At 41.7% G+C, this 26,623-nt stretch overlaps 1 protein-coding gene and 1 long non-coding RNA gene across 4 annotated transcripts in view; one reads left to right on the top strand and one right to left on the bottom strand.

The window, feature by feature from the left end:
* The first annotated feature begins 1,316 nt into the window (after positions 1-1,316).
* Positions 1,317-11,783, top strand: LOC141375126 (uncharacterized). 2 transcript variants are annotated; one of them, XR_015496222.1, is made up of 3 exons: positions 1,317-1,397; positions 6,792-10,058; positions 10,274-11,783. It is a non-coding gene; the product is annotated as an uncharacterized LOC141375126 (long non-coding RNA). The 2 variants fall into 2 exon arrangements; XR_015496221.1 differs by lacking the exon at positions 1,317-1,397 and having other exon boundaries at positions 6,284-10,058.
* Positions 8,432-26,623, bottom strand: part of si:ch211-288d18.1 — a 56,649-nt gene continuing 38,457 nt past the window's right edge. Inside the window, exons 12-14 of one of the 2 annotated variants that reach the window (XM_087261837.1) lie at positions 17,876-17,975; positions 14,926-15,078; positions 8,432-13,119 (exon numbers count right to left, since the gene is read on the bottom strand). In XM_087261837.1, the coding sequence (XP_087117963.1) occupies positions 12,383-13,119; positions 14,926-15,078; positions 17,876-17,975 (990 nt within the window). In that variant the 3' untranslated portion in view covers positions 8,432-12,382. The remainder of the gene's footprint in view (positions 13,120-14,925; positions 15,079-17,875; positions 17,976-26,623) is intronic. The other variant, XM_087261838.1, reaches the window with a different exon arrangement.

Raw genomic sequence — 26,623 nt, 5'->3', positions numbered from 1 at the left:
ACTTCAGACACAATGACTACAACATGTAACTGATGCACCAACCACCTGAACCAATTCTGCTAAACTACAAGCACAATTCCTGCTTTACACTCAAATTGCAGGTTTAAAACACACTTTTTTAAAAACACTACACACAATTCTCTGCATTTTGCACAGTTTTCATGCAGAAAATCTTTTGTTTTCACTAGGAACACACTGTCATTCACAATTGTAAAGTCAGTTGCCCTACTTTGCATACTAACTCATCACATAGGTAAACACCTGTCACACAGAATTGCAATTTAGAAACCAGAGCTCATCTGGTTCACAACTGGTTCTTTGCCCACTCATGTTTTTTAGTTGTTCATCTCCCCCTCCATATTCTCCATTCCTCAAATCTATTGAGGATTTTTTTTTTCTGCCTGGAGATCAGGCCCGTGCAGAGACTGTTCAAGGGGCATGTGCAGGATGAAATTTTGAGATGGGTCTGGCTGCAGACCTGGTGCAGTGCAGTCTGGGCTGCATCCAATGCTTTTTATTGGGCTCACCTAACCCTAACCCTACCCGTCACAGTGACGTCACTAGCTCCATTTGAGTGCATTGTGTCTGACATTGCATCGCTGAGTGATGCAGTCTCAGCTCGCATCATAAAAGCTGCATTCAGATACTATTGGAAATTTTTGAAGAGCGGGGTTAAGGTGGGGGGGGGGTTGTTGCGCGCGTAGCGTAGAGCGTGGGGGGGTGTAGTTATCGTTATGAAGAGCGGGGGTTGTCGCGGGGGCACTTTTGATCTATTTCTGACTGAATTTCACTGGCTGACGCTTCTATGACGATCGTTTCAGCCCCAACTTCAGACATGCCTTCCGTCAAGCATTGACGCTGAAGCCCCGTTTTAATGGGGCGTTTGTGTCGGGGCTCTGCGACATACCCACTAGGCCACGTGACTCTTTAAAAACATCTTTCCCACAGCAGTGTTGGCATACACCAATGCACCTCGGAAACAAAAAAAAAAAAATTATTATTGACTTTTGCACTAAACAAATGACTTTGCACTAAAGATTAAAGTAAAGAATTGTTCAGGTGCCAGACAGGATTGAAACCTGTCAAATTATATATATTAAATTATGCCCAGATAACGTATTTAGCATCAGACACAAACCATCCGTTACACACAAAATGAAGTTGAATAAATGATCAAACAAGATTCAAATTCAACGGGTTATATTTCAACCAAAACAACAAAACCCGAGCCTGTTTGCTCCAATGGGAGGTGTGCTCTCTTCAGCGCTCACCATGACAACGAGACTCCCAGCAGTGATGTCGCCATGTAAACATTTGCATATGCATTCCTATAAAGCTCGGCGGTTCTCGCTCGGTGTTGCCAGTTCTCTCAGCGTTGCTCTTTGTACTTGACCAAGGTAAGTTCAAAATAAAACTTCTCTTTCTGAACACCTGTCTCGTGTTTCATTTGTCATGTACAGCAATGCACTGTCATATAGGTCGGTTGAATGCATTTGTACGCAACGTGGTTTGACAATAAAGTAGTCTAACAAGTAAATAGTTGTTAAAAATGTACCTTCATTAGTCAACATTTGGTGAAGGTAGTAAAAAGTTAATCAAAGATGTCCTAAGACATAATGGTAATGTTATGGTTGTTACATGACTGTATTTATTATAATTATTATTATTATGTATGTTTAAAACCAGCAGAATATACTATATATTTAACATGTCATGAACTTAATGTTATTCAAAAAATTGCTTAATGAAAATTTCCTAAGACAAGAATGGGTATTGTTTTGGTTTTATGTCAAACTACTGTAGGTTTTAAGTTACTACAGCAGATAAAGGCTACCTATATCATAATATTGGTAGTCAGAGTTATTTTAATGGCCCAAATCGAGTAAAATGTCTCTTACTCAAGTACTTTTTGCATGCAAAAGTCAAATTTACAGTTTTCAACAACAAAATTTTGTCTCGTAAAAATGACCAGTGGGATGTGAGAAAAAAGTTAATGCCAAGTTATATATTATATATAAAAGAAGTTGAACAAGTTGTCATAATATTTTGTCAAATAAAGCATTTTTCTGTACATTTCCATTAGACGTTTTTTTTCTAAATCTATAATTGGTAAATTGCTCCCAGGTCAATCTGGACTTTGTCTAATGAAGGTGAGGTGTATCTGAAAGGAGATTGTCCTATGTTCACATTTCGGCTTTTGTTTTGTTTGTTTTTTTATTATTATTTATTTATTTATTCATTTTTTTGTCCTATGGAGTGCTGTCTTTTCCTTTCTGTATCACAATGACATGATCTGGCAACAAATCACAGTACAAACCGCAAAAAAAAAAAAAAAAAAAAAAAAAATTCAATAAACTAGCCGTAGCTTACATGAGAACATCCATCCAGAGTACACTGTTGCATTGACAACATGAGTAAGTAATTTGACTGTCTTATCCGTACACAATGACACAAGGACTTGTCATTCTGAAGGCACTGACATGTTCATTGAGAGATGAACCAAGGACTTTACGCAAGAGACTGGCTTCTGCAGGTAATCCATGCTGTTTGGCTATTTGTATGTGCTGTTTTGAGAAATGCACTTAACTGCTTAGCAAATTTTGAATCTGAGAAATTTACCAAAGCGACTGAAAAAACTGTAATACAACACAAGTTAATGCAAAGATGAAAAGTCTGCAAAGACAAAAGTGTGTGTATTTTTATTTGCACATATCATTTTATAAAAATAGTAGCGTATACATAATTCGGTTCTATATTTTTGGCTTAATATTTAATACTCGTTTTGATGTAACCATGTCTATAGTGGAATGGAATCTATAGTGGAATGGAACACCACAACCATGGTTTCTGCAGGTGTCAGTCACTATTTCAAATGTATGACTTTTTAAGTCTTTTTTTAAAACCATTGTGACACCGACATTTCTCAGAGGTGGTAATAAATATACAAATGTTGCACACATAACAATAGGCCTATATAAACATGAGCATATTGCCAACACAAAAAGTGCAACAGTCTTAACAATCATGGGCTATAGTTTATATAATCATTTGTTTGTTTGTTTCATTTAATATTAATATCCTAACCTCAATGAGACTGGTGGACAGCATGTTTTCAGGACAATTCTATTGGTTTAAATTTTGGAGATCATCCTTAATGTTCAGTTGTGGCCTGTGCTTATTTTCAATTTGATTACCATAAAGGGGTCAGAAAGTTTAACCTGGTGCTATAAATTCAGTCTGTGCTGTTGATCTAACGTACAATCTAATGTAATACACAATTCTATGACAAAAATTAAAGGCCGATGTCTTTTTATTTGCATGTGATCCTTGCATGCATGAAATATTGCACATCATGACAAGTTTTGCTTGCTTACTGAAAACGTGCTAGATATAATGCAGTTTTTCGTTCAGAATTGCAGTATTATGAAGTACTTTAAAGTTTTCTAACTGGCGAATGACATGATCTAGTGAGTCTGTCATCTTTAATGTGCGCGTTCGTGATTTTAAGGAGGCGTGGCTTTGGACAGCAGGGGAGGGATTGTATTTGAAATATTATGCTAACCAGTTAGCATTTTGACAGATCACCTCCTGCAGCTTTAACTGATGTCACACTAAAGCTCCGATCTGTCAGAAGTCAAACTATGGCACTTAAATATGGTCAGTAGTAAAGTAGAACTTATTGTGGTATTTTCAGTATTTTTTGTTAGTATGATTTGGGGGGGCTCAAAAAAATTAGCCAATGTTGTTCTTGAAAGTACCTTTTTGACCTTTGAAAAAGTACATAGTTAATGGCATAAAGACACACTGAAGGGGAGGTTTTCACTCATCAAAACAACTGATTATATAAAAGACAGCAAACATCCCCTGAAAGGTCATTCAGGGTGACGATAACAGTTTAAATATCTAAAAAAATATTATTCCTTCATTTTCTTTTCGGCTTAGTCCCTTTATTATTAAATGCCACAGCCGAATTAACCTGCCAACTTATCCAGCACAATTTTACGGCCGCAACCCATCTCTGGGAAACATCCACACACTCATACACTACGGAAAACTTAGCCTACCCAATTCACCTGTACCGCATGTCTTTGGACTTGTGGGGGACACCGGAGCACCCGGAGGAAAACCCACGCGAATGCAGGGAGAACATGCAAACTCCACACAGAAACGCCAACTGACCCAGCTGAGGCTCGAACCAGTGACCTTCCTGCTGTGACGCAACGGCACTACCTACTGCGTCACCTAAAAATATAATATGTATGGTAAATTTATATCCTAAATAGAGGGTCTCATCACTACAATTTATTTGTGTCTTTTTATTTTTGACAACCAAAGAGTGCTTAAACAGTCGGAAGTCTAAAAAGGGAGAGAAACTTGCTATGCTTGCTTAGCATGGCACAAGGTCCATTAGACCTTGTTTTATTGGATTTGGCAACCAAAGTATTGAGTCCTTAAAGAGATAGTTCACTTCATGTATTTCTACACGTTTATTCATACGTTTGCATTACTGAGAGCAGGAGAGAGACAGGCTGCACTAGTAAGCAGTAACGTTATCTTCATAATATTGTTTAATTAAAATAAATGATTAACAAATGGATCTGTCTCGACAGCCTTTACAAGTGAAGGAATTATCTACACACAATCTGAATACTCATGAAAATCCCTAAATAACTAATCCAAATGCCCAACACAAGCGAGCTGCGCTCCAGACCAGATCAGCTCGATGACGTATAATGTCTCCGACACCGCCTGTAGTCCCATTTAGCAACTTGATAGCAACCGTCTTTTTAAAGAAGCGTAACCGATTAAAAAATTCAAGAGTGTGCTGTAACTGATGTGTTTTATGTCGTAGAACAAAACGTGAAAGTATTTTGAGTTTGTGTTAGCCATGAACCTTATTTAAGCGATTTTTACCGAAACCCCATCGAGAAAACCCATTGACTTTGGGACGAGGGAACCGGAACTGCTAAAATTCGAACTCGCTTCCGGGTTTTTGCGTACAAATTGACGTCATAGTTCCTCCACTCAATTAGGAGTAGGCTAGCCTCAACAAGACTGACTGCTCATTTAGTCTACATCTAGGCCTATTAAACTATGTGCTTTAGCATGGGCCAACGAACTGCAGTACAGACACCAATTCTCACTTAAGCTCATTTCAGGTTATGATTAGACCTGTCCAGTTTCATCTGGAATGCATCCCAGATGACCTTCTGAAGTGGTTTGAGCGATCGGATATCTGATCAGAACAAAAAGACGAATGAAGTGAGCAAACAGCCTCAAAAGACACAGACGTGACAGGAATATATATTGAATATAGATATATTGTACTAATTATTTGATAAATATTTAATATTAAATTACATAAAATAATTAAAAGGACAAATGCTGGACCTTTTGGCAACACTTTGTCAGTTTAGGTCACAATTCACAGTATTAACAAACAATTAAACTAACACTACTAGCTTAATAAACTAATGAGCTGTTTATTAATGATTAGTAAGATACAAATTGGGTTTATGTTTAGGTTAGGGTTAGGCATGCCCCCCACCCCGGCTACGGGCATGATGTAGTGGAGTAGCAAGTAACTTGCTATTAGGTTATGTGACCGCTAGGGGGCGATCTTGGATAATAAGAAGCTTACCACCACTAGGAGTTTGTCAGAGTCATCGGTCAGAGCAGTGTGTTGTTGTTCTAGCCGGGTTCACTTTCTGTTCTAATGTCCCGCATCTGTCTTTAATTATATTCATCTGTCTCCCTATTCTACTGCATCCCAGAATAATACACAGCACCAAAAAATGTAAAAAAATATATTCAGTATATTTAACATGTTTTTGTCCACAACCGACCGCAACTCGCCGTCACGCCGTGACGGAGATTCCCGAGCCTGTTTGCTCCAATGGGAGGTGTGCTCTCTTCAGCGCTCACCATGACAACGAGACTCCCAGCGGTGACGTCGCCATGTAAACATTTGCATATGCATTCCTATAAAGCTCGGCGGTTCTCGCTCGGTGTTGCCAGTTCTCTCGGCGTTGCTCCTTGTACTTGACCAAGGTAAGTTCAAAATAAAACTTCTCTTTCTGAACACCTGTCTCGTGTTTCATTTGTCATGTACAGCAATGCACTGTCATATAGGTCGGTTGTATGCATTTGTACGCAACGTGGTTTGACAATAAAGTAGTTAATAATAAACTTGATTCAGCATGTTTTTGGGGTGTTTTTGTCGATCGCGCACGCTCGTGCTCTTTCTCTCGTGAATGTGCAGCACGTCTATGCTCAAACAGCGGTCGCAGAGCTGCGTTCAAACGGCTGCACAGTTGTTCAAATCTGCATTTGCTGACAGAAAGTTCGGGCTACTTATCGGAATTATGAGAGATGTCGGCCTGAATCTATTTAATTGGATGAACTTTTTTTTTTTAGTTTTATGCCTCAACCAAAATATAAAAATACATATAAATACATTTAGATCATACTTTATCATTAGACTGTGAAGAGACTTTCAACCAGCACAACAAAAAATGCTTCTGAAGACGATCACCTAGTACTGCACCTTTAATATAAGTAGTTTGAATAAGCAGCCAAAATCATTCTTTTGAGTGTGACAATGTTTAATCAAATCATTTTGTTTCACAGTAAAAAAAAAGCCATAAATTATTGTTTAATTATAGTTGTACTTTAATGATGATAGGACAGTCAAGTTAAAATGCTTATTTTGCGCTGACACAATACAATTTAATTGAAAGTGAATTTCAGAAGCCAAGTCATAAAAAATTTCCAAATTTTTCTGGTTCTAGTGAGAGGTGGACAGCACCGGATGTCTCTCTGGGCTGCTTTGATGTCCATTACAGGGCTGAGGCTTAATGAAAAAATAATGATATGTCACATATCTCCTTTTAAAACCACTGGATGGACCCTCAAAAGCAAAATTCTCCTGAGTGAGTCATAAGGAACATTTCTTAGCCTGAGTGAGCTCTTCCTTTCTGAATGGGGTGGCTGGCGAAACCTGAAAGATTATCTGCAGTTAGATGTGATTATGCCTCAGATGCAATCAACTTAGTGTCTGAACACTGAAATAATCATTTAAAAACAGCTCATGAGAGTAAGATGAGGATGCTGCCTGAGGTCTCTCAAGGTCACTCTGGGGTCCACCACAAGAGCCGAGGCTCAGTGAAGACATGAGAATGTCCCAAAACTTCTTATAAACCTCTCTGGATGGACCCTCAAAAGTGTCGGACGTTCCCACACTTTCTATATTTTCCCTTTAGCCGAGCCTGACACTTACTTATTGCAGTACTAAGAAAACTTCTGTCTTGAGTTCAGATGATTTTTAGGGGATGGAAAGGTGTGCACTAAGGCCATTTCTGAGCTCAAAGCCCTTCCTCAGATAGCATGCCAAACTCACATTATCATTCTGTACTTCATCTAAATTTTATGTATGTGCAAATTCAGGGAATAAAATAATACAAAACGTTAGGATGCTTAAGAATTAAACTGTGTCTTAAAAACTTTGAAGTTCATGAATGTGCAATGAATGGTTGCACAAACAGAGGCATATTTGTTAATGCAAATGTTTTGTAGTGTGCTAGCATGTGCCATAAAGCGAGCTCTGCATTTGTGGATTAATGTGGATCAACATGTTTGCATTCATTTATAGCCCCCCCCCCCCCCCCCTTACTATTTTAGAATTCATTAATCTCACAAGTGCATGTTACTATCAAAATAACAAACTGTGTTTCAACTTGTGTCTGTAAAACAATTAAATGAATGTTTAACATTTTGTTCAAAACAGCAACACCAAAACTGAACACATAACTTCAACTCTTCCAAGTGTGGAGTAAATGTTGATGATATATTGCATATTCCACATGGACAAACAATATTGCATGTTTGGAATATTGAATATTTTGAATATTGGAATATATGAGGTTTATAGATTTGATGATATTTAGAGTCTCTAAATATGTCTCTCTGATTATGTGTTCAGAATAACTGATAAAAGTGAGATCAAAGCTGAATATGAATGGACATATTTACAATTGTGAAGTAGGATCTTAAACCTGTGTCACCACGTGTTGCCAGTATCCTCCACGAGCAGGAAACAGAAATGAAAGATATACAAATTTGTTACATGTAGTCTATGCTATACGCTAGCAAATATCTTGTAGTTTGAGTCTTGATTCTAAAAACCTAGCTCCTAAATTGTAATTAAACCGAACACATTGTTAAATATAAAATAAAGAATCATGAGATTGAATATATAATTCTATTGAAGTTGAGAACTTGCCGTAAATTCAAAACTTAGCACGACTCTTAAATCACTGACTGAAAAATCAGACCGTAAACAAACGGTGCTGGCCTGGCAGAGCCCTCTTGTGGTCATGTGGAGCATTGACATTTTGTGTTTTGAGTGATTCAAAATAAATGGGCACAAACACAAGATAAGAAAACTTCTATTTCTGACAAAGACAAAAATAAAGACAAAATAAACATGTAGATATTTACTATATACAGACTGAATAAAACCAAAGCCTTCTGGTTGGAGTTCTCAAAACTCCTTAAAAGGAATGTACAACTCAAAACACATTATGAATTTCAAAGGCATCTGATGGAGTCTGCAATACAATTTCAATCCATCAGTGTCTTAATTACCATACAGTACTCATTTATAGGCATTCTTAGAGGCAATACAAACGCTTGAAAATGCTTAGAGAACATGCTTAAATTAATTTAACATAAGTTTGGAATACCTATTTCCATTGTTTCAGTTAATATCCATTTTAGATTAATTGTTGATTTTTATAGTGATCTACATCTAATGTCAAGGAACATGACTTGGCAATATGTTTTGCAACTTCAATAAGCATGAATGAGTAAACCTGAAGCACTAAAGTACAGATTCTAAGCAGCTGTTTACAAAAAAAAAGTTGGCGTCAGCTATAGATAGGACTTTTCGAAAGTAAATTTGACATTTGAATCATTTGTTACAACTGCAAAATCTTAAAATTGCTAAATTACAATAACCCTAAAAAGCTAAATATACAAAATGCTCCAACAAATTCAAAAACAAGTACAAATACCAAATGTACAGAAAGTTAGAAACAACCGCAAAAATATTGTTCATTCTTATTAAAGGCCATGTTTAATATTGCCATCAGCATTTCAATATAGGAAGCTAAGTTACGAAGACACTGCAGATGTTTCAATAAGACTGTGCCAAATCATTCGAACTGCTGCATATCCCATTCAACTATGTAAAGGTGTTTTCTATCAAAATAATAAATACTGTGTTGTGGACACTGCGAAATTGGCATCTTACCATTAAGCTGGTTTAAACGAACAAATCACATCACAAACAGAGCCTATATTTGACCATGAACATTACCACAGACTATAGGAGTATTACTCTGCACCTTCTTATCAGAACAAGATAGCTACTGTATTATTTACTAGGGGACGGTGTGTGATATTAACAAATAATTACAATGTTCTGTAAAGCCATAATATTTTAAAGGGATAGTTCAACCAAAATGGAAAAGTATCTGTTAGTTTATGTCATCCATAATGTAGGTAAAACTTTCTTTACATTTTTAATTGAAATTGGAGATTCATAACATGTAGTTCAATGGAGCTTTTAGAGTCCAAAAACATAAAGGCAACACCAAAATGAATACTTACAGCTACTGAATATAAATGTATATATAATGAGGTAAAACAACTGATCTGTTTGAGAAGCTGAATGCTATGTACAATATTATTTCCTATTATCCACAGTCTCAGCAAATGGTCCTGAGTGCAAGAACCCTGATGTGTAAAGATGTAGGCAAGGGGTGTCAATTCTAAGTTCCTGAAGAGCCGCAGCCCAGCACAGTTTAGTTCCAACCCAGCTCCAACACACTTAAGCTGCAGTCACACTGGACTTTTCTCCCCATTGACTTCCATTCATAGGCATGCGAATGTGTCAGACCGGAAACGCAAGCTTATGCGACAAGTTTTGCAATTCGCTAATTTGCAAAGTTCAAGCTTGGTGAACTCTGACCTGCGAAATCGCATCACTTGACAGCGTGAGACCAATCAAGGATCAAAACATGACCTCTCTGAAATTTAAAATATAGACCAATCACTTGCTTTTTTACATGTCTAATCATCTTGTGTAATCCCACCCCTTTACGCAGCGCTGTACTCAAGAATTTCTCTAGTGAGACCGCAACCTTACCTGTAGGTTTCAAACAAGCCTGAAGGATTAGGAACTAAGGACTTGGAACTAAACTGTGCTGAGCTGAGGATCTCCAGAAACTGAGTAAGACACAAACTCCAGCGAGAGAGTACGCTATTTGTTTACAGTTTTTTTAAGCACAAACACCATAACAATACAACACACTCATCTTCAACCTTTATTGTAAACAGCCTGTATATAATTTGATTTGCCTATATGTTTTATCGTATTATTATTATTATTATTATTATTACAAGTTTGGACTCTTAAAGTGCCATTTGACTTGCAATTTTAAATCACCAAGCCTCAAGTTTCTTTTTAAAGTCTGTGTGAAATCTAAATTGACATTGTTCATTTAGCTAGCACACATTGACCACATTTACATGAACATCAGTAATCAAATTATTTGCCTTAATCTGATTAAGACAATAATTTGATTAAGGTGTTTAAGTTTTTAACTTTAACTTTTTGAACGTTTGTTCCATGATCCCGTTTTACATGTTATAGCAAATAATTTGATTAACGTCATCGATATCCACGTTTCCTCTGAAGTTTCATGTAATTTCAGGCATTTGTTATTTTATTTATTTTTTTGCTTTTACTGCAGTTTTACTTCCATTCAGGAACATTTCATTCATGGCCCCACCCCACGTGACAAACTGAAGTATTAAATGCACGGACTGCTGGAAGAGTGTTGTTTTAACAGAATCTGATACCACACGCCGAATGGAAAGAAAAAAAAAAAACTCTTGTGGTCCTTCACGGACTCGGTAAGTGCAGTGTCAAACAGCCGTGTGTGTTTGGAATATCCTGCCGCATATTGCAATGAAAAGTCCTACATGTTTGCATGTCTGTGCTGCACTTCAATAATGCCGTTAAAATCTGCAGAGTATTGTCTTAATCGTATTAAAATCAGATTATTGGTGTCTATGTAAACGTACTCACTGATATTCTTTAGGTGAACAATTAATTGGTTCAAGTTAAGTTAATCTTCAATCAAAGTCTGACCATTTGATTCTGCATTTGGGGTGGTGCTCCTTCTCTATTGCATTCCTAACCACGCCCCTCTTACCATTAATTTGCAAGTAGGACATGTCGCAAAAATAAAGAAAGCCCCGCCCCCTATTTAATATTGTATTTCAGTTGGAAATACAATAACATACTGAAATAAAAATATCAGACTTTAATATTTTACTAATAGTCCATTTGAATGGCAAATTTACAACAAGTTTTAATCTTTTTGGCAAACTATCCCTTTAACTAATACCTGATTTTGAATCACTGAAGTAATAATCTGTTATGTTGCAGAGCGTGGTTCAAAATGAATCATTATATTAAAACGAAGAAACTGCAAATACATAAGTGGTGTCGTGGTGCTATGTGATGGTTCTGCACAAGCCACATCCAACCCAGAGAGTGTGGGGGAAAGTCAGAAGGCAGGTGTTCGAAAAACAATTGGCTATATGTGGAGTTGTGTATGAAGCAGTGAGCCAGCTCACTTTTGTTACGAAGACTTCGTCTTTCCAGCGGTGATGTTTGTCCCAAACTGAATCCAGCCAGAGCAGCTGAAAAATCAAATATTAAAATACTTCAATAATGCTTTCCCATGGGAACACTGCACGGAAGTTAGAGGCCGTTCACACAGAATGTGTTTTTGCTTTTAAAACCATTTGATGTGGCGCTCAAGAATGGGTTTAAAAAACAGAGTGATGTCCAAGTGATGTGATATTATGAACGTGATCTAATAACGACAATAACGGACCCATTAGTATCAGAAAAACAATATGTTATGGTAAGCACATGCAGATTCATCATATAACAGGACATTCTAGACAGCCACAATGAAAGCCTCATCCGCCATGATATAACTGTAAATTTATAGAGTTGTCATGCCAACTTTCTACTATAAACAGAAGCTTTTAACAGTTGCCCCGCCTCCAATCTCTTCTGATTGGTCCACTGCTTTGGACCTGACACTAATAAGCTGCTCTGCTTGTGAAAGTAAAAGATCTTTGAAATTGACACTGCATCTAAAAAACGCTTCAAAAAACATGTGGTGCAAGCGTAACGGTCTAACACGTCTCTCCATCATGTGTTTACATTGAAAAATAATAGAGAAGCACATTGGAAAGGAAGAATGCATTCTGTGTGAACGACCCCTTTGTCTGCAGCTTAAAATGTCTCTGACTTGGGCAGATTTTGGCGGGAATCTGGAGGAAGCTGAAGTAGTGGGTCTGAATGGACTGTTGGAATTTGTTTGGCAGGTAACTGTGATTGATCACAGGATGTAGAGTGGTGTCTTTCTGAAAGCTTGTCCATATTTTGAATTTCAGGATGTTCCACATCTCCATTTTCAGAACTGGAAATACCAAAAGGCTTCATAGAAATGGACTGGAAGTTGTCTGAGGCTAAATCACCCTCCACACTGCCCTCTGCTGTCTCTGAAGTGTCCTGTTCAATGTTCTGAGTTGTTTCTAAAGGCTTTGCATCAGGTGATCCTTCATCCACATTTGGATTTGGAGGAGAATCGTACAGTTCAGGCTGATCTTGGGTCTCTGGGACAGGAGGTTCGTATGGAGGAGGCCACTCTCCGCCATCCTCAGGGGCTCCTATCATCCCGTCAGGTGTGAGGGGAATCTGGCTGTGCACTAGAACGGGGTCTGGTGAGGGGAGCGGTGACATGCTGCCCGTCCCTCCATCTTTGTAAGGCTTCTTGTCCTGTGGAGGGCTGTCGTCCAGCATGATAGACTCCTGCTGGAGGGAGATGTGCAGAGAGGCTGGTGGCCGTTTGATGAGTAGGGTTTTGTTGGGTGTCTCCTCTGAAGGACTTGGTTTGGGCCTTTTCACCAGAGTCAAAACTACGGGCAGCTCCAGACCAAGAGGCTTCCGTGGAAACTCATCAGGCTTTGCTGTGAACACAGAAATAAACTACGGTTATAAGCTGGTCCCAAATGGCACACTTTGCACTCATGCATTATGTACTTATGCACGTACACACTCAACAGCATAGTATATGTATGTATTGTCGACCCATATGGAACACTAATGTTTTTTTATTACTAAGCCGAAATTTAAACCGTTTTTCTGATGACGTCTGACGGCTGCCATAATAGTGAAATAAATGACCAAACTATAAAATAATACCTGCCATGAATATCACCACATTCACCATCAGGAGGGGCTGTTATCACTCTCGTAGGATAATTTTGCTTTCACAATCCAAAATAAAACAAAGTAAGTGCCTGAAAGCTCCACCTCTTCCGCTACATGAGCAAAGCAGCAGCCGTTGAGTGCGTGAAGTGTCTAACATTAAACATTTCATTTTAACTATTGAATGAGAGCATCATCCGGGTAATTAAAGCACACTTATTATTTTTAGAGTTTTCAGTGTGAACGCACTGCTTACACTATTTAAACTACAAAATGCTTCTGGGTCCAAGTGCTAATAATGGTAATAATAAATGTTTACAAAGCGATGTAATACTTACGAAAATCACGACTGCAATATATATATATATATATATAAATATAGTTGAAGTCAGAATTATTACCCCGGTTTATTTTTCCCCAATTTCTGTTTAACGGAGAGAAGATTTTTTTCAACACATTTCTAAACACAATAGTTTTAATAACTCATTTCTACTAACTGATTTATTTGATCTTTGCCATGATGACAGTAAATAATATTTGACCATATGTTTTTTAAGACACTTCTACAGCTTAAAGTGACACATAAAGGCTTAACTAGGTTAATTAGGTTAACTAGGCAGGTTAGGGTAATTAGGCAAGTTATTGTTTAATGATGGTTTGTTCTGTAGATCATCGAAAAAAATATAGCATAAAGAGGCTAATGATATTGACCTTAAAATGGTGTTTAAAAAATAAAAAAACTGCTTTTATTCTAGCTGAAATTAAACAGACAAAACTTTCTCCAGAAGAAAAAATTATTATCAGACATACAGTGAAAATTCCTTGCTCTGTTAAACATAATTTGGGATATATTAAAAAAATAAAAATAAGGGGGGCTAATAATTCTGACTTCAGACTGTTTTGTACACCATGATTTTATTTAAAATCCACTTTAACGTGTGATTTGACTAAAAAAGGGGTCATAAACAAATATTTTCTTAATTTAAATGAGTAGCGTGGACAGTATTCCAGACGTCACTAATACGTCACAACTTAACAAGCGGATAGTTTTGAGTGTTAATAAATTGCATTTAGCCAACACATGCTAAATGAATGATGTTGTTTTTGTTAATGCTATCGTATGATATAATTATGTCATTTACTTACTCTTTAGCACAAAATAAGATTTTATTTTATTTTTTAAGAAATCTGGAATGAGAAACCTGAGAAACTTACATAGTATGCTTTTCCTGCTATACATATCAATGGTTACAGGTTTTCAGCTTTCTTCAAAATATCTTCTTTAGTGTTCAATAGAAGAAAGAAACTCAGAGGTTTGGAACCACCTGAGGTAGTGTAAATAGTGAGTCTTTTTTTTATTGTTGCATGAGCTATTCCTTTTATTTGACACAACAGTTATAACTAATTCAAGTAAACTATGATACAGAGAGACAATCAAATGTTAAAAATACAATTAGGGACCCCCTTGAAAATTAGATGGTTCGTCACAAGGGAATATCCCATTTAATAAAAAAATTCAAATTCAATTCATGCAGTAAGATATCATGTCAAAAAAATAGCTGAACCTGGTGGAGGGACGTCAAGCTTCATTTTGCGAAGTTCAGACATGGACACTTTAAGCTGCTCTATGACCAGGTCATCATTGAGGTAGATGGACTCTCCTATCTTCTCCTGCAGGAACTCTCTCAGCTCCTCCAGAGACATCTTGAGCAAGCGTTCTGGACATGAGTGGCTAAAGTTAGACATTTCTCAACAAAGACTTAAAATGGTTAACAATACAGAATAAAACATGAATGAGTTTTGGGTGAACAGACTTTTAATAGAGGCAGAAAAATTCACAAGATGAGCAGAAGTCAACAAATGACTACATTTTCATTTTGGGGTGAACTAACACTTTTAAGACTTCCATAATCAACTGTTAAAGAGATCATGATTTACTTATTTTTCACTTGTTCACAAATCCTTCTCAAAACCTGAGAGTTTTTCTTCTCTGATGATTTATTTTTTTCTTCTGATGAACAGAAAAGTAGATATTTTGAAAATTGCTGGTTGCTGGGACCCATCGTCTTCCATATTAGGAAAAACATATATCTAATTGAAGTTAATGGGTCCCAGCAACCAGAATTTTTTGTGTGTGTGTTTGTGTGTGTGTGTGTGTGTGTGTGTGTGTGTGTGTGTGTGTGTGTTCATCAGAAAAAAAGAAACTCAATGGTTTAAAACCACATGATGAAAAGTAAATAATAAGGAGATTTAACTTTAGGGGTAAACTAACCCTTTAATGTTCATTCATTCATTCATTCATTCATTCATTCATTCATTCATTCATTCATTCATTCATTCATTCATTCATTCATTTTCCTTCAACTTAGTTTGTTATTTATCAGATGTTGCCACAGCAGAATGAATCAACCATTATTCTGGCATATGTTTTATGCAGTGGATGCCCTTCCAACCGCAACCCAGCACTGGGAAACCTTTAACGCAGGGCTTAGGGACTGCGAGTGTATTCAATCTGGACCTGACTCCATTTCGTATTGCAAGACCATGCATAAAGGATTTTCCATCTATTTTATACATCTATTTCCATATGACTGAAGCAATTTCCTTCATTGATAAATGCATAAACCTTGTAAATCAACTGTTTAGTTGTTTGTATTTTTGAAAAATAAATAAATACATAAAAAAAGTAAAACTGGCTGCATTAAAACCAAAGGCAAAATATTCCAAACACTCCTGTGTGACTCTTTTTTCATGGCATCTAGTGATTGTAAAAGCCTTCAAGTGATCTGTCTCACGCAAAAGAAACTTGATGAAGAGATTAGACTGTTCAAAGTTGAATGGACAGTTAAGTATGCATTTATACTGTATTGCCACAAGCCAGCACAAAGCCATTCTGGGGTGCGTTTCCCAAAAGCATCGTTAGCCAACTAAGGTCACAAGTTCCGTCGTTAAAAACATAGTTTGATGATTTGCCGTTTCCCAAATCCGCCGCTCCAACAAAAATTCTCAAACTGCGTCGCAAACTTGAGCACTCGCAACTACAACGCTATAGCTGTAGTTAGAAACCTAGTTCCTGGCTGTGTTCTATTGCCAATTATCCCCCCTATGCCCTATTCATTTAGAACATTCTAACATTCAAAATTTGAATTATTAAAAATACTGCTTTAATCTGAATTTACGTTACATCTTCAAAGCTTGTGAAAACAAAAAGCACACGTTAATTATTTAAATTTATAGTGGGTTATTTATTAAGTATCTGTACTGTATATGACATGGGCCTGCTGGTTAGAACTTTCTGCAGTGAGTTACATGTGTCAAATTGTAAAAGTACTTTTAAAAATAATTAAAAAAAACAAATAAACAATTTCATAATAATAATATGATAATAATAATAATAATAATAATAATAATTATTATTATTATTATCATTATTATAATTATTAAAGTATGACTTTTTCTAATAAATAATACATATTAAATTTCATTTTATAATAAATAGCCTCATTATTTATGTTTATATGATTTATATGATATTAGAATACCTGTTAACTTTTGTGAAATGCTTTAGAATAGAATATGTAATGTTCAACTTCTCAATAATATTAGTATTAGAGTATAAGAGTAATATTAGAGTTCATGTTTTACCAAATCTAATATTAGATTTTATTTTAAATGTGTTTGCGTGTAAAACAATATAATTTGCACAAAGAAATTATGGGTTTTTCTCTAAAGAAGTAGTTACTCCACTCAGTTTAGAGCATCGTTATGGGTGTTTTATGTTATAACTAGCATGGTTCAAGCAATAGATCTGCGACAGAGAAACTAAGGGTTTTGAGAAACACTTGTCACTACATAGTTCTTTTCCCAAACGATGCATCGTACTATGATAGTTCAGCCGCAAGTTATTTGGGAAACACACCCCTGTTTGATTTGTAATGAGACAAGTGAAGTTGTAATAGTAGAAATGTGAAACACTATGAAACGAAACACTGACATTTTGAATGGGAGTATCCATAATATACAGATATAAGGACCACAAAACTACAACAGATAAAGTTTTCATTGCACACCTTTTGATATTTTCACTTTTTTAATGCCTACACATAACCCCACCCCTCACAGTCATGTCACTAGCTCCATTGAGTGCATTGTGTCTGACATTGAATCTTTGAGATATGCAATCTCAGCTTGCATCATCATGGCTGCATCCAGACACCTTTTGTTGTGTTTTGTACAAAAATGGACTTATATTTGTGATTTTGCCACATTTGCATTTGATTTAATGTGTTTTGATTGCAAATGCCACTTTATTTCAAGACAAATAAATAGTGTTGACTGCATGTTATCCATGTTTATTAAAATCAAGTTTTGTAACATCAATTGTTCCAGATCTTTAACCTTTAATACAGATTCAGATTTGGACCTTTTAATGTAGACATTAAAGAGAACCCCTTCTTTAACATTTAATTTTTCTCTTTTTTCAATTCTGTGCTGTAAACCAAAAGAAGAACTCACTTTTGTGGAGCTGAAGGATAGTGTAAGCCATGGCTGTCAGAACTTTCTCGCCTTCCAGGATAAAGATATCCCACAGACGTAAGGTCAAAGTGAATGGGGTCTGGAAAAGATGACATGTTTATAAATTAACCAAGAAAGGCAATTCTATACAAATGTCCTTATAGCATTATATGCAAAAAACAAATTCAGTTTTTTTTCTCAAACTCAGTTTTTTCTCACTCAACTGTGGCCCCTGTAAGTCTATAAAGCTAATCTCCTTCAACGAGGATCCTGCCAGTCCATAAGCACAGCTCTGAAACTGAGCAAACCGAATTCTACAGAGCTGACAGTGTCTGCTCTCTTTCCTTCTCAGCCAAACCCACAGGATTGTGTGTGTATGGACAGAGTAAACACTGAAACAGCCTTGTCTGCCTGCTAATTGCATACTGCCCTTTCTATCAAGAGGCCCTGACAAAGAACGAGAGAGGAAGAACTTTCTTTAAGCCTCTTTCCTTCAGTTTCTTAAACCCTAATTCCTCTTCGCCAACCTCAATCTATATTCCCATAATTTACAGTGCTGTATTGTGGCTGGTTATTAGCCATTTTCAAATGGTACCATGTTGCATATATCACCAGCTTGCACTACACCTAATGAGGTGTTTTAGATAAAATAATAAGCCGAATGTCAAAAACTACTGGTAAGAAATAGAGGAAAGTGGTGTACTGTGCCAAACAGAAACCAAAAACAGTCTGTTTGATTATTAATAATCAGGCTTTAGACATGGTCACTCTACCTCAACTGTTTCCCTCATGTAACCAAAGTGTATTTATCTGTCAGAGAGCGGTTCTTCAACTTCCCCCAAAAATTATCATGAAAACTATATTTGTCATGTATTTATATTGAATGTTTAACTGCATTGCATAGATTGTTTTAGTCTTAACTTAGACCTCGACTTCGAATAACACAATATAAATGTCCAGCATGAATGTGTCTACATCTAGATTGCCTCCCTTGCCTAATTAGAAAAAGTCTCATAATGTGGCATTGAACAGTATTTTGTATTTAGAGTTGAGTTAAAATAGAAACAGGAAGTCCCCTGTATGTGTATGTATGTATATATATATATATAATATATATATATATATATATATATATATATATATATATATATATATATATATATATAATAAAAAAAAATTATGTACATGTTTTATAGCTTTTCTACTGCATACTTCAGTAAGACACATATTTTATCTTATATTAAGCCATAAATCTTCATACCCAAGGTTTCTTTAAGGCCATGATACACTTCAAGTCAAATTGGATGAAATAAGACCAATTTAAAGCAGCTTTTTAGTTCCCCTTCGGGGGGAACTTCAGCACTATAAGTGGATTTGATTTGTAAAATCCACGCATTGGGAGGATTCGGATCAGAAGCCGCTTGTCTGGAGAGTATTGAACGGGCCAATGAATGAAATTAATTGGCAGCGTAAGCTTGCGCAGGTGTGCGACATCTGCAATTATCTCAGCATATAAGCACACCTGAAGCCAGCAGACGCCATCCTTTTCGCTTCAGATCCTTTCTGAGTGAGTCGATGCTGATCAGCACTTCAGAGCGAACGAGTGTGTCTCCCGGTCCAGAGTGGGTCTTCGCGGTGGCAGACGGTCGAGCTGGGTTACTCCCTTGCCTGCGGTTCTTTGGGTCCGGTCCTCCAGAGCGGTGCGTATAGTTGCAACTTTCCTAAAAGAGCAACACAGTCGTGCAGCACGTCCTTTTCAGGATGGCGCTCCGACTGTGCGTTTCTGGATGCGGGGGTTTCCTGGCTCCGGATGATGGACACGATCACTGCATTGCATGTTTGGGGGTCCAGCATGTTAATGCGGTGCTCGCGGGCGGTTCATGTCGTCATTGCGATGCCATGACCGTTGCACAGCTAAGATCGCGGCTAACTTTCGCAAGAGAGCGAGCCACCCCAGTTGCCTCCTGTTCTAAAAAAGCAGCGGGCGCTCGGGCAGATCTGAGGGTTTCAGCGGGAGATAATCCGCCGCCCACGGGCTCGCGGACCTCTCGCTCCTCACGGCGCTCCATCCAAGCTTCGGGTGGTGAGAGTGATCCGTCTAACCAGATGGTAGCTCTCACACTCGCTGACACCGGAGATCAGATGTCCTCCGTGGCATCGGAGGGTGGGCTTTCACTGTCCGACGAAGATCCGGACCCGCTCGCCCCCTCCGGGCAGGTGAGCGCTGTCAAATCGGATCCTGAAGCGGACATGTTAGCCGTGCTTTCCCGGGCTGCTTCGGCCGTGGGGTTGGAGATGGTTTATCCCCCAGCTCCGCGGCCGGACCGACTAGATGGGTGCTACGTAGAGGACCAGAAGGCGAAGCCTTCGAAGCCTCTCGTCCCCTTCTTCCCGGAAGTGCACAGTAGGCTCACGCAGTCTTGGAGGGCACCTTTCTCTGCCCGTGCTGCGTGTGCCTCCGCCCTCACCGCCCTTGACGGCGGAGCTGCCAGGGGGTATGAGGCGATCCCGTCAGTGGAGCGCGCTATCGCGGTCAATCTTTGTCCGCGCGGCGCCTCTACGTGGCGGGGTTTGCCCCGCCTCCCGTCCAAAGCCTGTAGGTTGTCTGCCTCCCTCGGAGCCAGAGCTTATAAGGCTGCGGGCCAGGCTGCTTCTGCTTTGCACGCGATGGCCACCTACCAGCGCTACCAAGCGCAGGCGCTGGCCGAGCTGCACGAGGGCGGGTCCAACCCAAGCTTATTACATGAGCTGCGCACCGCGACCGACTATGCTCTTCGGACTACTAAGTCCGCCGCGTGTGCGCTGGGGAGGACGATGTCCACACTTGTGGTTCAGGAACGCCACCTCTGGCTAAACCTGGCCGATATGCGCGACGTTGACAAAGTTCGCTTTCTTGACCCGCCCATATCCCAGGCTGGCCTGTTCGGCGACACCGTCGGTGAATTCACCCAGGAATTCAAGGCGGTGAAAGAGCAGTCGGATGCGATGGGCAATGTCATCTATCGGCGTGGCCGTAAGCCCGCTCCGCCCGCCGAGCCATCCACCTCCGCTGTTCCTCGCCGAGGGCGCCCGCCAACGAGTGCTGCCCCGCCCCCGCCTGCGCCTCCGGCCAAGCGGGCGCGGCGTTCACCTCGAAAGCAGGCAGCCCCTCCTGCCCAGGGCGCCGTTAAGTCCGGTAAACGGACCGCGAAGCGTCCCTGAGACAGGCCATCCGGAGAAGAGGAAACTTGCTCTTTCCCCGCTGGAGGGCGGGGCCCCGATAACAACGGTACTTTTCAGTGCCACCAAAACATCAGTAAAAGAGCACTTTTTCCCTTCCCCGGATGTGACTGCACGAGTTCTGCCAGTCCGGGACGCGCTGCCTTCCGGCTCGCAGACTCTACGTGCTTCGCCAGTGGCTCACGAGCGCTGGGGGGACGGTCTCCCTTCCCTCAGCCCTCCAGCCCCCTCTCCGGAGTCAGGGTGCGGAGCCAAAGCGAATCGCTCTCCTCCAGCTCTTCCGCGGGACCCTCGTGCTTCCCGGATCAGCACACCCACTCCGCGCTGCCCCACCGCTGGTACGTCAGCGATTGTAGCGATGACTCCATTAGCGAGGGCTCTGCCTGCCTGGTTAGCGCGGGCCAGCCCCTCGCGGTGGCTCATACGCACAATCAGACTCGGTTACGCGATTCAGTTCGCGAAACGGCCCCCAAAGTTTACGGGCGTGTATTTCTCCAGGGTCAGCCCCCTGTCCGCCCCTGTCTTGCGAGAGGAGATTGCTGCCCTCCTGGCGAAGGGTGCAATCGAGCCGGTTCCTCCAGCCGAGATGGAGAGTGGGTTTTACAGCCCATACTTCATCGTACCCAAAAAGAGCGGTGGGTCACGGCCAATCCTAGATCTGCGCGTTTTGAACCGCTGTCTGCACAGGCTGCCGTTCAGAATGCTCACGCAGAGGCGCATTCTCCAATGCGTTCGTCCTCGGGATTGGTTTGCAGCCATAGACCTGAAGGACGCGTATTTCCATGTCTCCATTCTTCCACGCCACCGCCAATTTCTGCGGTTTGCGTTCGAGGGTCGAGCATGGCAGTACAAGGTCCTCCCCTTCGGGCTCTCTCTGTCTCCGCGGGTCTTCACCAAACTCGCGGAGGGTGCCCTAGCGCCCCTTCGGCTCGCGGGCATTCGCATACTCAATTATCTCGACGACTGGCTGATTTTAGCCCACTCGCGGGAGCAATTGATTATGCACAGGGACAAGGTGCTTCGGCATCTCCGCCTACTGGGGCTTCAGGTCAACCGAGAAAAGAGCAAACTCGCCCCCGTGCAGAGGATTTCTTTTCTCGGGATGGAGCTGGACTCGATCACCATGGTAGCGCACCTCTCCGAGGAACGCGCTCGCCTGTTGCTGAACTGTCTGAGGGAGCTCGACAGCAAACTAGTGGTCCCACTGAAGTTCTTTCAGAGGCTCCTGGGGCATATGGCATCCGCAGCCGCCGTCACGCCGCTCGGGTTGCTCCATATGAGACCACTTCAGCACTGGCTTCACGATCGGGTCCCCAGACGCGCATGGCACGCGGGCACACACCGGGTCTCGGTTACTGCGCTGTGTCGCCGCGCCCTCAGCCCTTGGAACGACCCCTCGTTCCTACAGGCCGGTGTGCCTCTAGGACAGGCGTCCAGCCATGTTGTTGTTTCAACAGACGCTTCCAACACGGGTTGGGGGGCCGTGTGTCGCGGGCATGCGGCTGCGGGCCTCTGGAAGGGTGCCCAGCTGCATTGGCATATCAATCGCCTAGAGCTGTGGGCAGTGTTCCTCGCTCTCCACCGCTTTTTACCGGTGCTGGAGCGGCAACACGTGCTGGTCAGGACGGACAGTACGGCGGCGGCGGCGTATATCAACCGCATGGGGGGTATGCGCTCTCGCCGCATGTCTCAGCTCGCCCGCCGTCTGCTCCTCTGGAGTCACCCGCGGCTGAAATCGCTGCGCGCCATTCACGTCCCAGGCACGCTCAATCGTGCAGCCGATGCGCTCTCACGACAGCTGTTACGCCCTGGAGAATGGAGACTCCACCCCGAGTCTGTTCAGCTGATATGGGCGCGATTCGGGGAGGCCCAGATCGATCTGTTTGCTTCCCCCGAGAACGCTCACTGCCAGTTGTTTTTTTCCCTAACCGAGGGCTCTCTCGGCACGGATGCACTGGCCCACAGCTGGCCTCGGGGCATGCGCAAGTATGCGTTTCCCCCAGTGAGCCTGCTCGCGCAGTTTCTGTGCAAGGTCAGGGAGGACGAGGAACAGGTTCTGCTAGTTGCGCCCCTTTGGCCCAACCGGACCTGGATATCAGAGCTCTCACTCCTCGCGACGGCCCTCCCCTGGCGGATCCCTTTGAGAGAGGACCTACTCTCTCAGGGACAGGGCACCATCTGGCACCCTCGCCCCGATCTTTGGAACCTCCACGTGTGGTCCCTAGACGCGAGGAAGACTTAGGTAACCTACCGACTGCGGTGGTTAATACCATCACTCAGGCTAGAGCCCCCTCCACGAGGCGCGCCTACGCCCTGAAGTGGAGTCTATTCACTGAATGGTGCGTCTCTCGCAGAGAAGACCCCCGAAATTGCCAGATTAGTGTTGTGCTCTCTTTCCTTCAAGAGAAGTTGGACAGCAGGCTGTCGCCCTCCACTCTCAAGGTTTACGTGGCCGCCATCTCCGCTTATCATAGCGCGGTAGCTGGCGGCACCGTGGGAAAGCATAACCTGGTCATCCAGTTCCTTAGGGGTGCTAGGCGAATTAATCCATCTCGCCCCCCTCTCATGCCCTCTTGGGATCTCGCCCTCGTTCTCACGAGTCTGCGATCCGATCCCTTTGAGCCACTCAAATCAGTATATCTAAGATTTCTGTCCCTGAAGACAGCTCTGCTGGTTGCGTTGGCCTCCATCAAGAGGGTCGGGGACCTGGAGGCATTTTCGGTCAGTGACTCGTGCCTGGAATTCGGGCCGGATTACTCTCACGTCATCCTGAGACCCCGCCCCGGTTATGTGCCCAAGGTTCCTACCACCCCCTTTAGAGATCAGGTAGTGAACCTGCAAGCGCTGCCCCCGGAGGAGGCAGACCCAGCCCTTTCTTTACTTTGTCCAGTTCGCGCTCTGCGCATTTATGTGGACCGTACTCAGAATTTTAGATCATCTGAGCAGCTCTTTGTCTGTTATGGCGGTCGGCAGCAGGGAAGTGCCGTATCAAAACAAAGATTATCCCACTGGATTGTGGATGCCATTTCACTCGCTTATTCGAGTCGAGGTCAGTCGTGTCCCCCGGGAGTTCGTGCACACTCCACTCGGAGCGTTGCATCCTCTTGGGCGCGTGCACGCGGCGCCTCTCTAACAGACATCTGTAGAGCTGCGGGCTGGGCGACACCCAACACATTTGCAAGGTTTTACAATCTGCGAGTGGAGCCGGTTTCCTCAAGGGTATTAGGTAACCCTTTGGTGATTGAGGAGACAACTCGGTAGGGTGTTAAAACACGCTTGCTGCGCCATTCTCCCTAACACGGAGGTACGTGCGCCTTTTCTATCTGTCAGTAAAGTTCCCCGTCAGGTGAGCCCTGCAGATTCCTCCGTGGCCCCCAGCACTGACTCAGCGGAGGAGTCACTTGCTGGCCCACTACGTTGTAGGTCTGCCCGCTGGTCAGCCCGCGTTTTGGGTATAGGTGCCTGCTATGCGTGATCCCCACTAGGCGATCCCATATGCTTATTCCGCCACGGTTAAGTCCCCCCCCTGGGCGGACCCGTGTCTTCCCTCTCCGCTAACCACTCTTTTGCTATGCGTACTCCCCCTTTTTTAGGGCTAGTCCATATGTAAATTCTGCCATCTACCCCCCCCCTTGGGTAACGGATGGCCTCCGCAGCGTCCTCCCTATCGGGATTGCACGCTTCCCAACGTACTATCGTATTTCCTAGAATTATCTAGATGCTCACGACTTCCCAAAAAATATATCTAAATCCGTAAAACTTCTGTTGAAGTAGGATAAATTAGGGCCAGGGACACGTTGGAGGACCGTGCCCCCCATGATGTGGGTGCGTCACGCTTGCTTGACTATCTCCTCATCGGGGGTGTTGGTAAGGTGCAGTCATTATGGCGCTTTCAATGGGCTCCCAATGCGTGGATTTTACAAATCAAATCCACTTATAGTGCTGAAGTTCCCCCCGAAGGGGAACGTTCGAGGTTACTAAAGTAACCCTTCGTTCCCCGAGGAGGGGAACGGAAGCACTATACTCCGTCGCCATAATGACTGTCCCTTAGCTGTTTGAAAGTCTCTTCAGCTTAAAAGGATGGCGTCTGCTGGCTTCAGGTGTGCTTATATGCTGAGATAATTGCAGATGTCGCACACCTGCGCAAGCTTACGCTGCCAATTAATTTCATTCATTGGCCCGTTCAATACTCTCCAGACAAGCGGCTTCTGATCCGAATCCTCCCAATGCGTGGATTTTACAAATCAAATCCACTTATAGTGCTTCCGTTCCCCTCCTCGGGGAACGAAGGGTTACTTTAGTAACCTCGAACGTTCACTTTTACATAAGCACTTCCCATTGAGTGTGTTCCACTTTGTCAAGTGCATGAGTGAAATCTGCACGGATAAACCCTTGATTTGAGTGAGTTTACTTTAAATGTGCATTCCAGCTCCTATATGTCCCACAATGCAATATGATTCTGAAGTCCCAGTGACTTCACATTGCCTAGTACTTCCTAAGTGCTCAAGGGCTTAATGCATTCCATTTAAACCATTTCATATGTTCTGCCAATAGTGAACACTTGTGTAACATAATCAATAATGCACATCCAATTAAACAAGAGGGAAGTTAACAAGTGAAGGGAATAACAATTTGGCTTGGATTGTTCAGTGTCTTTTGGTTTGCTTTGGCAGGCAAGGTGATGCAATAGGTCGGTGTGGCTCTGGGGCTCTGCCTTTGCTTTTGCTTTAGAAATATTCTGCGGTCCATTTTATTGGCTCTGTATTTATATATCTTATTTGTAAATACATGGATGGGATTATCATTAATGGCATGGCTTTTCTGCTAAAATATGCTTCTCTAGTTCTTTTCACCCCTAAACAAACAAGAAAAATATGCCACAGCCATATTACCCTGCAGCCCAAGACTGGATATTTACTGAAGCTAAGCAGGGCTGAGCCTGGTCAGTACCTGGATAGGAAACCACATGGTTGCTGTTGGAAGTGGTGTTAGTGAGGCCAGCAGGGGGCGCTCAACTTGCGGTCTGTGTGAATCCTAATGCCTCAGTCTAGTAAAGGGGACACTATACTGTCAGTGGATGCCGTCTTTCGGATAAGACGTTAAACCGAGGTCCTGACTCTCTGTGGTCATTAAAAATCCCATGGCACTTCTCGTAAAGAGTAGATCCGTAACCCCAGTGCCCTGGCCAAATTCCCTCGCGGACCTTAACAATCATGGCCTCCCAATCCTCCTCATCCACTGAATTGGCTCTATCACTCTCCACTCCACCTATTGACCTTATTCTAAAATGCGGAAGTGCGCCTGTTTTCGCGATTGTCTTAGAACTTCCGATTCAGTCGCCTATGGGAGAAATGACTAGGAATAATAAACGGCAGAAAATGGCCAAACTACTTGCTCAACAAACAAATGTTTGCATGACTACACAGACCAAGTAGCATAATATAATAAGAAAATATTAAATTGCAACATCAAGCAGCGTAACGAGCAGTTGTTAACGTCAAAAAATGAATTGAAGTGAATGTGACCGGA

This window comes from Danio rerio, chromosome 7, assembly GCF_052040795.2.
Source record: "Danio rerio strain M-AB ecotype USA chromosome 7, GRCz13ab, whole genome shotgun sequence".
Taxonomy (NCBI): Eukaryota; Metazoa; Chordata; class Actinopteri; order Cypriniformes; family Danionidae; genus Danio; species Danio rerio.
The sequence above is the reverse complement of the archived record's forward strand: the minus strand, read 5'-3'. Positions and strand labels throughout refer to the sequence as shown.